The following is an 11,871-nucleotide window of genomic DNA, read 5'->3' on the forward strand; positions in this document are numbered from 1 at the left end:
GCAGCCGCGGCCCCGCCCCTCCTCTCCCCTCCCGGCCAATGGGCGCGCGCGGGGGCGGGGAGGCGAGAGGGAGGGGCCGGGCCGCTAGGAGCGCTTTCCGACTTTATTGAACAGTAGCGTCCCCACGTGCAGTTCCCCCAAGTCCTCGGGGCGTCGGGCGCCCGCGTCAGGAGCTGTGCTTCTGCCGCTTCCAGAAGCGCTTGACGTCGCCGTGCCCCGCAGGCGTCACCACCATGAGCCGCTTGGCCGCGTTCTCGAACACCAGCACGCCCAGCTCCCGCGCGTGGGCCAGCAGCAGCTCAAAGTCCACTTGCGACAGGAACTGGTTGTACAGGACGCCTGGGGGAGAGGAGGCAGCCCTGAGCCCCCGCCCCAGGCCGCCCACCATATCAATGTAGCCCTCTAAGTCTCTTCCTTGGCTCCCCCAACCGTATTCAGGGAGGTAACACAGTGCAGTAAGAAAACCCATAATGCTCACCAAAACCAGAGAGGTGACCCCTCCCAAGTTCCCTCTTCTAATTAAACCCAAATTGCACAGATTTGAGACTCGCCCGGAAATAAAGTGTCTTGTCAGCAAGACAAAACAAAAAATGCATCAATAGCTTTTTCAGGTCATCAAGACGGAACTGTCCTTCCTCTGGCCAAAGGCTAAGGATCAGCCACCAAAGCCACTCACCCTCGGTGAAGCGGAGTCTGTCCCTTTCCAGCTCCCACAGCCGAATCTGGTCTGTGATGGTGGGCGGCAGCACAGGTGTCTGCAGGGCCAGGGGGTGACTGTGAGATTCTGGAACACTGCCCCAGAGGACCCAGCCCTCCACGCGTCCCCCAGATTTTCCTGCGCTTCGTCACCAGTGCAGGGCTGTCAGCCTCCAGCACGTGGTACCTGTCTGTACCTGTTTAAGCATCACTGGGTGGGCCCTTGTCCTTAGGAAATGGATGATCTAAAACAACAGAGAAGAATGAAATCAAGGGCTTGAATAAGAGGGCAGGAAAACTCCCTCGGCCATCACCTATGTCAACGGAACATCAACTCACTGCTTACAAACTCTCAGCCAGCGGGCTGTCATCAGCCCGTTCCCTGCTCAGCTGTTGTCCCAAGTTGCTGTTCCCACGGGCCATGTCTGCCATTTCATCTGCCCTTTGCACAGTCTTATTTTGTTTTTCTTTAAAATAGCAGCACTTATTGTGTGGCAGGCTCTGAGCTCAATGTTTCACTGCTGCTCTCTCACTGAATCCTCCCCACCATCCAGCGAGCTGAAAACTCAGGATTCCCATTTCCCACATAAGGAAACTGAGGCTCAGAAACGAAGCACCTAGCCTGTTTATGCAGCTAGGACAGCTGTGGGCAAACTACGGCCCGCGGGCCCGATCCAGCCCGTTTGAAATGAATAAAACTAAAAAAAAAAAAAAGACTGTACCCTTTTATGTAATGATGCTTACTTTGAATTTATATTAGTTCACACAAACACTCCATCCATGCTTTTGTTCCGGCCCTTCGGTCCAGTTTAAGAACCCATTGTGGCCCTCGAGTCAAAAAGTTTGCCCATCCCTGAGCTAGGAAGTAGTGGTGCCAAGACACAGATCCAGAGCTATCCCTCGTCCCTCCAGTCTTTCCCACGCCTAGAGCCTCAACTTCTCCTCATGTGCCTGCTCTATGCTCAAGCAGGCAAGCCACACCACCCACTGCACCAGACCTGGTGCTGGCCTTCTCTAAGGGGACCACACAGTCCACGCGCATCCCATCTTCCCGCCACACCCCCCAAGCGGGGCTACCTGCTGGGCTGTAATGCCGCTGGCGATGGCCTGCTGCACGCTCTCCCGGGTGACCTGCGCCACCACCATGTTGGGGAAGCGATAGAGCATCTCAGAGAAGAGGGCAATGAGGGCAATCTGCAGCTCCGACTCTGACCGGGGATGGGAAGAGAGGATGAGGAGGCTGCCCTGCACCCAGGCTCCCTCAGCCCTGCCCTCATGTGTGATCGGAAGTGTCGGAAAACTGTACACTGCTGGGTAAACTGAAAAAAACTGACATTTCCTCCAGCCTCCTTCCCTCCCCACTCCCATCCCAACCTGCTCTCCCAGGGCCTCTGTCGCCTCACCTGTGTAGGCGTACAGCCGGTAATTGGTTTCCACGACAATGAAGCCTGGCTGATGCACAGTGCCCCCCGCCCCAGAAACACCCGATGAGAGATTGATGGCCAGGCGCGTGGGGTAGTACCGCCGAGACTTCCTCTGGGAAGGGTGGAGGGAAAGGCAGAGGGCCCTCAGGTGTCATGCCTTCCTTCTTGAGACACCCGATCCCTCCCAGTGCACAGAGCCCCACCCAACTTCTCTCTCAAGGGACCCAAGTATTCAGTCTGGCAACTGCTTTCTGCTGCCTCGCGAAGGCCCTCTCCTTTCTAAAGGCCCTGGCAACATGGACCCATCTCTTCCCTAGAAGCCCTGTGTCTGGGTGCTCATACCTTCCTCTGGAAAACAAGCCCAAACTCACGCAGATGCTGCAGGAAGTTCAACAGAGAATCACTCATACCTTCCACAGAGTAATCCTGGGGAAGAGGTAGCCAGCTGGGGTCCGAAACACCTCCCCTTCTCTCCCTGCCAAGCCCACCCACTCGCTCTCTTTTCCCATCTCTGGCCGCACAGCCTCACTTCCCCGTCCCATCTCACCCCTTCAGTTCGCCCACCCAGACCCCCGGCCCCAGCCCCTGCATACCTTGCCCAGAGTAGAGAAGCTGAGCTGGAAGAGGAAGGAGAGGATCTCCACTAGGTCCATGCCCCGACTCTGAGGAGGGTGGGCAGAGACAAGGAGCGGAGGGTCAGGGAGCTGTCTGTTGGCAGCAGCCTCGGAGGGGGCCTTGGGAAGAGCCGCCCCTCACCTGGGCCGTCTGCAGGTACTGCAGCATGAAGTACCAGAGCTGGGCGGGGGTGTCCAGCAACAGGAACTGGAAGCCAGCAGAGGTGATGCACGGCGGCTCTCCAGGCTCAGCACTGGGGGCGGGAGAGGGATGGGAGAGGCGTGCAGAGAAAGGCCACAATCCCCACTGGTCCTCTCACGCCTTCTGGTTCATCTCTGGCCGCACTCCATTCAACTCTCCTTTTTCAGTCAAGCCCCTCCACTCCTGACCTCCCAGACACTCCGTTCAGCAGGCAAAGGCAGGCGAAGCAGGGCACTGTCGTGCCTTTGGCTTCCTCACCTCTTCATCAGCCCCGCCTGGCTGAGGAGCTGAGCCAAGTCCTGGCTGACGGCGGCACTGGGGGAGCCCACCATGAAGTGCAGGACCACCTGAGGGAGGGGAGAGAGCAGATGCCTCGAGGGCCCACAGGAAGGAGCACGAGCAGAGACACACAGAGCCCCCAGGCCTCACCTCCCATCGCTCCTCGGCGTACTTATCCAGCGCGGGGACGTCCCGGGCATGCTTGTCTGGTCCCAGCTGACTTGTGTCATCAGACCAGGCCTTGCCCCTACGCCCGGACAGGCCAAGAGTAAGGAGCCCTGCCTGTGTCCCATGCCCACCCTCTGCCCTCCTTCCACCCTCGTCCCCAGGGGCCATGAGTGGGAGGTCTTCCCCATGCTGTGAGCCACACCCGGCCCGACTCATTCCTAAAGGGACTCCCGAAGGAGGCCCTCAGGTCCGGAGGCCCTGGCCCGGCTCAGGAAGATCAGGAAGGACATACCCACCCAGAAGCGCAGTGCGGAGGTTCTGGCGGAAGACGGGGTTGAGGATGAGGCCCTGGAGACCACCAGGAAGCAGCTGCGTGTGCCAGATCCGGAGGCCGCTCAGCAGCCCTGTACTTTCCTCCTGAGCTCTGACACAGAAACAGAGAGTGAGGGGGTGTCTGGAGAACAAAAAAAGGAGGCTCAGAATGGCCTCCATTCCTACCTTTTCTGAACTGGCGTTCCTTGGGTCACTGTTTCTGGGTGAATCAGTGTCTTCTTAAGGCAAATTTCTGTGCTGCAGCACTTACCAGAGCCTCGTTACAGACATCACAACTCTCCCCGAGGGAAATCAGCATGCCAAGCTTCCCAGACTCATTCAGTTACAAGTTTTGTGCTGTACCCATTACTATTCCTGAAAATGTCCCCGGGAACAGCAGTTTGGGAAATCTAGCTGTTGAGAATGCAGCAGACTCACTTGCTGAATTCCTTCTTCACCCACAGGGCCACAGCAGCTTGCGGCAAAGGCTGCTCCAGAAAGAGCATCCGCATCACCCAGTTCTTAGCCAACGACGGGAGCTCCCTGCAGGGGGCAGAGACAAAATGTTAGTGTCAGCAACTGCTCTCCACCCGCACCTCAGCCTCTCACCCCCACAGCCTTACCCGTCTCGCCGTCCCACAAACACCATCTGTTTTGACCTGATACACTTTAATCTCCAAGCCCCTTAGAATTATGCTCCTACCCATGATGACTTGCCCCAGTCTGCAGGCCCATTGCAATGCCCACCATGGTGCCTGTCAGGACGGGCAGCCTCACCTGAACACAGCCAGACAGGTGGCAGGGTGCCCGTAGAGTCGGTCCAGCACCCCAGGGCTCAGGCCCCCAAGGAACTCCTGCAGGTTCCTGCACTGTAGGTGTGCTCGGTTCAGTCCACCCCGCGACGGGGTGCTCTCCATCACCTGAGATGCAAGTGTTGGAAACGCTGCCCACAATGTGTGCCAACGTCACCCCTCGCCTTTCTCATCCAGGTCCCAGACCCACTGGCCCCCGCCATGACCCATCTTTTCTCCGGTTTCCCTTTCCATGTCGTTCATCTCTTGTTCCTCCCAAACCCGACTGACTTCTTCCTCTCCTGCCTCCTCACCCCACTTCTGGCCTCACCTCCAGTCTTCTCTTAATTTCCAAGCAACAGACTGTTAATTGTCCCATATTTTCAAAATCATTTTGTATTTCGGTAATTTGTCTCGTCTTTACTAAGCAGTGACCTCTCCTGGTCAGAGCAGCCCCTACGCTCCACGTCTGTCAGGCCTTCCCACCTACTTGGCCCACGTCTCTTGCTGGCCACGGCAATAAGCTGCCTCTCCCTCCATGTCTCCCCAGTCTAAGTCTACCTCTTGCCTCTTCCTCCCCCCAAGACTACGGCTTCACCCCATTCAACCTGATCCACCACGTCGGATCTAACTTCCACTTTCCTCCCACTCCTCCCTCGCACTCCCCGCTCCTGCCCTCCGCCATCCCCTCTCCCGGCCCCTTACCACTCTGTCGACCCCAACTCGTGTACGTCGCTTAATCGGAATCAATGTCTCGCACTGGCTCCAGGAAATAGGGGAAAGGACGGTTAAAAATTATAGAAAAGGGTAGGAGAGCGACGAAGGCTTTCACAGACAGGGGTCCCGAGCGGAGGATTCAGAAGAGAAGGGAAGGAGTGGAAAAGTAGGGAGGATCAGAGCAGGCGCTGCACCCGACCGCCGCGGGGCGTACTGGGATTTGGAGTTTTGCTCTTGTCCACCCAACAAGCTGGCTGAAGCGCGTCTGACTACAACTCCCAAAAGGCACCGCGGAGAAACAGCAAGGAAAGAGAGCCCGGGACACCCGAGCCCGGGACACTTGGTTCCGCGTCGCTCTCCACTCTCGCCGCCCCTCGGCATGTCTAACCCACCGGTAGGCTAGGCGGCCCGAGGGCTTCCTGGCGGAGGCGCGCAGACAGCTCGGTGGTGAGGCTCTTAGTTTTAAAGACCCAGGAACGTGGTTCCTTGGACTCCGTGCTCCCGGTAAAATTGTGATACTGCGCTCCCCAGAGCGGTTAGGAGTTGTCAATGCCCACATCCGCCATGCCGTCCCCCCTCCCCGTCCTGTAGTTAGAAGATCCTAGTAAATACAGTGTTTAACACAATTGCTCTGATTTGATTGATGAACCTATTCAGGAAAAGGGAACGGGCGTCTTCAGCCAAGATGAAAGCTACACACTTCCCTAAATTCGTAAGAGGCCAGTTTTATTCCCGTTTTACAGACTACAAGGCCGAAGGCCAGTGAGATCTAGTATTTTCCCAGGACCGGACAGCTGGAAAGCACCGAAGCAGGGACCTAAAGGGCATGTGCCCTGGACCAGGGACTAACTGTGTAACCGTCCTGTTTGCTTTGTTGTTTCTTTCTTTAGCAATTAATGTTTAAAGTCCTCAAAGAAGGCCACAAAATTAACAAAGCTTCTCTATGAAAATGTTAAGTAAAGTTAAAAGACAAACTACAATCTGGGAAGAAGTATTTGATAAAATGGACAAAATACAAAGAGCCCTTATAAAGCAATAAGAAAAAGAAACAGCATAGTGGAAAGACTGATAAGAGAAATAACAGGCAGAAACAAGAAATACAAGGGAAAACCTCTCAACTTCACTGGTAATTCAGAAAAAAGTAAACTAAAGAAACAATCACATCCCATTTAAAAAGAATTAAGAACTGTCCCCCTCGATGTTAGTTTAGCCTTGGTACGTGAGCATGTGAGCATACTCACACACTTTACCTGATAAGCATGCTTTTTTAAGGGCAATTTAGCAACTCCCCCTTTAAGAATGTTTCATACTAAAATTCTACCACCTAGGTACAGAGATATACATGCAAAGATGTTTCTGTAAGTGTGTTTGTCGTGTTAGGAAAACAATGGAAACAGCCCAAGCGTCCATCACTAGGAGGTGGTTAGGTAAGATGTGGATCTTTGCAACATAAAGAATACTGGGCAACACTTAGGAGAGGAGGTACAGTGGTGACCTGGAGCTCCGCACTACCTGTCACGAGGGAAGAAAAGCAGATTACAAAATGGCACGCCTACCCTAGGCCATCTTTTTTTCTTTTAATATATTTTATTGATTTTTTACAGAGAGGAAGGGAGAGGGACAGAGAGCTAGGAACACCGATGAGAGAGAAACATCGATCAGCTGCCTCCTGCACACTCCCTACTGGGGATGTGCCCACAACCAAGGTACATGCCCTTGACCAGAATCAAATCTGGGACCCCTCAGTCCGCAGGCCGATGCTCTATCTACTGAGCCAAACCGGTTAGGGCCCTAGGCCATCTTTGTACAAGCTTTCACGTGTGTGTAAAACTCAACTAGGGCATATGCTTCATGTTAATGGAAGAGAGAAGGTGGGGCTGGCAGACCAGGCCACATGTAAGGAAAGCTCTGAGGCTACTGAGCTGCTAGCCACCTGTAGCTATTTCAATTCAAATTAAAACATTTACAATGTAGTTCTCAGTCACACAGCCCGTTTCAAGTACTCAGCAGTGGCTACCTATTGCCCAGTGCAGGTATAGCCGTCTCCTCGTCACAGAGTTCTCTTGGAGTTTCCTGCTCGAAGGGATGCAGTAGGCGAGGGCACATGTTCCTGGCAGGAACTGAGCAGGCTGATTCCTGGAACTGGCCTTCAGGAAGAAATCAGCCTGGGCTCCTAGGAGCTGACTTGTAGAAAGCTCCCTGATTTAGGGCCATCCAATCTGTGCTCCAAACTTGCTGTTGAAATAGGAATTTTGGGAGGTGAAGAATGCAGGTATAGGGAATTTTTAAAATTAAGGGGGTCCATGAAAGAAACACAGGGCTTCAGAGTTGCAAAAGAGTACATTTCCATAAGACAAGGGAGCAGGGAGCCAGCAGAAGTTACGTGTCCATAAGACAAGGGAACTGGGAATAGCCAAAGGTCTATATTTACAAAATAAAGGAGGGCCTCACATGTCCCATGTGAGGTTTAACCTTTGAGCTCAGTAGTTGCTATAGTGACCAAATCAAAGCGGAATAGTGGCCAATCAGAGGGGATATCAAGGCACAAAAACTGCAGCCTTTATAAACGGGGGGTGGGGTGGGGGGGAGGAACTCTGTGGGACTCTTTCCCCCTCCCCACATGGGAGTCTGTGCTGTGAGATTCTTTCCCCTTCCCATGTGAGAGTCTGTACTTGTTCTTCAATAAATTTCCACCTTTGCTATACCACCTTCCATCCGTGGATTCATTCTTCGACTCCTACGGACAAAGAATCTGGGGAAGCCATCCTGCCCAGGGGAATACCGTGTGTTCCAGTCCAAAAATCCCCTATCACTGTGATGTAGAGTGAGCGGCGTCCCCTCAGGCAGCATTCTGGAGAATGAGCAGAGATCCAGGAGCCCACAGGCTGCTTCTCAGCAGCACTGCCCTCTGCAACTATGTCCTCTGCAGCTGTGTCCCCCTCTGCAGCTGTGTCCCCCTCTGCAGCTGTGCTCCCCTCTGCAGCTGTGTCCCCCTCTGCAGCTGTGCCCCCTCTGCAGCTGTGTCCCCCTCTGCAGCTGTGTCCCCCTCTGCAGCTGTGCTCCCCTCTGCAGCTGTGTCCCCCTCTGCAGCTGTGCTCCCCTCTGCAGCTGTTTCCCCCTCTGCAGCTGTGTCCCCCTCTGCAGCTGTGCCCCCTCTGCAGCTGTGTCCCCCTCTGCAGCTGTGTCCCCCTCTGCAGCTGTGCCCCCTCTGCAGCTGTGTCCCCCTCTGCAGCTGTGCCCCCCTCTGCAGCTGTGTCCCCCTCTGCAGCTGTGCCCCCTCTGCAGCTGTGCCCCCCTCTACAGCTGTGCTCCCCTCTGCAGCTGTGTCCCCCTCTGCAGCTTTGTCCTCTGCAGCTGTGCCCCCGCTGCAGCTGTGCCCCCTCTGCAACTATGTCCTCTGCAGCTGTGTCCCCCTCTGCAGCTGTGTCCCCCTCTGCAGCTGTGCTCCCCTCTGCAGCTGTGTCCCCCTCTGCAGCTGTGTCCCCCTCTGCAGCTGTGCCCCCCTCTGCAGCTGTGCTCCCCTCTGCAGCTGTGCCCCCCTCTGCAGCTGTGTCCCCCTCTGCAGCTGTGCTCCCCTCTGCAGCTGTGCCCTCTCTGCAGCTGTGTCCCCCTCTGCAGCTGTGTCCCCCTCTGCAGCTGTGCCCCCTCTACAGCTGTGTCCCCCTCTGCAGCTGTGCTCCCCTCTGCAGCTGTGCCCCCCTCTGCAGCTGTGTCCCCCTCTGCAGCTGTGCTCCCCTCTGCAGCTGTGCCCTCTCTGCAGCTGTGTCCCCCTCTGCAGCTGTGTCCCCCTCTGCAGCTGTGCTCCCCTCTGCAGCTGTGTCCCCCTCTGCAGCTGTGTCCCCCTCTGCAGCTGTGCCCCCCTCTGCAGCTGTGTCCCCCTCTGCAGCTGTGCCCCCCTCTGCAGCTGTGCCCTCTGCAGCTGTGCCCCCCTCTGCAGCTGTGCCTCTGCAGCTGTGTCCCCCTCTGCAGCTGTGCCCTCTACAGCCGTGTCCCCCACTGCAGCTGTGCCCCCCTCTGTACCCGTGTCCTCCTCTGCAGCTGTGCCCTCTACAGCCGTGTCCCCCTCTGCAGCCGTGTCCCCCTCTGCAGCTATGCTCTCTGCAGTTGTGTCCCCCTCTGCTGCTGTGTCTCCCTCTGCAGCTGCACCACCCTCTGCAGCTGTGCCACCTTGGGCAGGTGGCTTCACCTGGCAGCGTTTTCTTCCCTGTGAAGTGGCAGTATTTTTAGCTAGTTCATATGTTGGGAGTATTAAGTCAGATGTAATATGTAAGAAGTGTGGCACATGGCACATAGTAGATGGACATATTCTTTTTAGAAACCACACATTTAAAACCACACCTCTAGTCAGTGCTGCAGAGAAGGGAGCGGTGCTCTGCACGTCAAGAGGGAGCGTGGCCGCGGCAGGTCAGGGCACCCGCTGAGGGACACGCAGACACCCCCAGGCAGGCGGCAGGGAGCTGTGTTCCAGCTGGGGGACAGCGTGCTGCAAAGGCCACGGGGCAGGAGGGCACGAGGCCCAGGGGGGCCGAGAGGCCGGTGCCTAAAGGAGAGGGCGGGGAAGGACCCAGCCTGCAGGTGGGAGCCCAAAATTGGCCAGGAAGGTTTTGTTCTTTTTTTTTATTTCTTAAAGTATTACAAAGAGTATTACACATGTCTCCTTTCCCCCTCCCCTTGACATTCCCCCGCCTTCCCCCACCCCCGGGTGTCTTGTGTCCTTTAGTTATTCTCATATGCATGCATACAAGTCCTTCGGTTGATCTCCTACCCTGCCCCCAACCCTCCCCAGGGTTCCCACTGTAGTTTGACAGTCTGCTCAATGCTGCTCTGCCTCTGTATCCATTTTTGTTCATCAGTCTATAATGGTCCTTATTATCCATAAATGAGTGAGTTCATGTGGTATTTTTCTCAGCTTCCCAGGGGCCGTCTCAGTCTCACAGGGGCCATCTTAGCCTCACAGGGGCCGTCCCAGCTTCACAGGGGCCACCTCAGCCTTACAGGGGCCATTTCAACCTCACCGGGGCCGTTGCAAGCTCACCGGGGCCATCTCAACCTCACCAGGTCCGATTCAACCTCACCGGGCCGTTTCAACCTCATTGGGCCGTTTCAACCTCACTGGGGCCGTCTCAGCCTCACCGGGGCCGTCCCAGCCTCAACGGGGCCGTCTCAGCCTCACATGGGCCAATTCAACCTCACCAGGGTCGTTTTGACCTCACCGGGGTTGTCTTGACCTCACCATGGCCGTCTCGACCTCACTGGTGCTGTCTCGACCTCACTGGGGCCATCTCAGCCTCACCAGGGCTGTCCCAGCCTCACCGGGGCCATCTCAGCCTCACAGAGGCTGTCTCAACCTCACATGGGCCGTTTCAACCTCACCGGGGCCGTCTCAACCCCATCGGGGCCATCCCAGCCCCACCAGTGCCATCGTAGCTTCACCAGGGCCACCTCAGCCTCACTGGGGCCATCCCAGCCTCTCGGGGGCCGTCCCAGCCCCAAGGGGGCCATCCCAGCCCCACAGGGGCCGCCTCAGCCCCACAGGGGCCACCTCGGCCCCACAGGGGCCGCCTCAGCAACACAAGTTTGGCATTTCATCCTTTGTTGGGCGGTTCCTTGGTGGACAAAATCTCCAGGCGTTCTTGGTGGCTGAATATCTGGTATGCTTGCTTGGATTTCGTTTTCTACCAAGTGCATAGACTGTTTGTCTGCCGTCTCCCAGCGTCCCATGTGAGACTGGATCTGGTGGACCTGCCTGTGCGTTTGCTGGTACAGTGGTTCCACGTCACCCGCCCAGCCGGGTCCGGCTCTGGCTTCCTCCGAACCTGATTCTGCTTCTTGAGTGTGTCCCTTATGGATGTGAGGAGTTGAAATCTGCATTCTGCTGGGCTGGGCTGCAAAAGCACCAGTGGTTCTCTTTGTGCCACTAGCACAGCTTGGGTGGGGATGTAAATTGAGTAGGGCAGGGTCCCGGGGAATCACCAGGGCAGAGCAGACAGCAATGGCGTCTCCGCGGCTTCTCGCCTCTCCGGACTCCGCGACTCCACGTCCCCGAGTGCCGGCGCACAGCTCCGCGAGAGAGCCACCCTCGCTTTTGCCCTGCTGCATGGCCGTCCCGCCTCTCCCTGTAGGGGTTTGGGACCTCAGAATCCCACCCCTGACAAGCTCAGTGGATTCGAGAGTTTGTAACCCCTTCCAATTGAAAAAACCGCACATCCAGTTGCAGCCCGCCTGGTGCGCAACTCCGTACCTCTGTTCTTGGCGCCTCTGCACATCCTACTCAGTCTCAATGCGCTTCTTTCTTTCCTTCCAGTTGTAGAGCTTCCACTGGGCCAGCCTTCCCATGGTTCCGAATGACAGCTGTTTGTCTTATAGTTGGTAGTTTCAATGTTGTTGTGGGAGGCAGCACGCACAGGTCTGTACCTTACGCCGCCATCTTGGCTCTCCCGGGAAGGTGTTGTTCTTATTCCAAAGTCCATGGGAAGCCATTAAAGGGTTTGAAACCATGGAGCAGATTTATGTGTTTTCAAGTTCAGTCTGGCTGCAGGGCTGAAAACAACCCTGAGAGGAGCAGGCACGGGCCCTGCGGGACACTGTCTGAGTCCAGGCAAGAGGACTGAGGCGTGCTGGTGCCGGAGAGGAAGGACGGGCTTAAGGGAAGTTTGGGAAGCAATGTC

The 11,871-nt window shown here is 56.2% G+C and overlaps 1 protein-coding gene across 3 annotated transcripts; it reads right to left on the bottom strand.

Annotated features, from left to right (window-relative positions):
- Positions 1-85: 85 nt before the first annotated feature.
- On the bottom strand, positions 86-5,405 carry GTF2H4 (general transcription factor IIH subunit 4). Of its 3 annotated transcripts, XM_036356499.1 has the most exons (14): positions 5,192-5,405; positions 4,473-4,615; positions 4,134-4,238; positions 3,676-3,807; positions 3,366-3,462; positions 3,195-3,283; positions 2,877-2,988; positions 2,714-2,782; positions 2,463-2,546; positions 2,100-2,232; positions 1,774-1,904; positions 894-941; positions 677-755; positions 86-339 (listed from the first exon to the last, which is right to left on the bottom strand). In XM_036356499.1, the coding sequence occupies exons 2-14, from the start codon at positions 4,610-4,612 to the stop codon at positions 167-169; spliced, it is 1,392 nt and encodes a 463-aa protein (XP_036212392.1). In that variant the 5' UTR covers positions 4,613-4,615; positions 5,192-5,405; the 3' UTR covers positions 86-166. The 3 variants fall into 3 exon arrangements, with proteins under 3 accessions (XP_036212392.1, XP_036212394.1, XP_036212393.1); XM_036356501.1 differs by lacking the exon at positions 4,473-4,615; XM_036356500.1 differs by lacking the exon at positions 2,463-2,546.
- Positions 5,406-11,871: the final 6,466 nt, after the last annotated feature.

The sequence above is a fragment of the Myotis myotis genome, unplaced genomic scaffold, assembly GCF_014108235.1.
Source record: "Myotis myotis isolate mMyoMyo1 unplaced genomic scaffold, mMyoMyo1.p scaffold_m19_p_26, whole genome shotgun sequence".
In the NCBI taxonomy this organism is placed as follows: Eukaryota; Metazoa; Chordata; class Mammalia; order Chiroptera; family Vespertilionidae; genus Myotis; species Myotis myotis.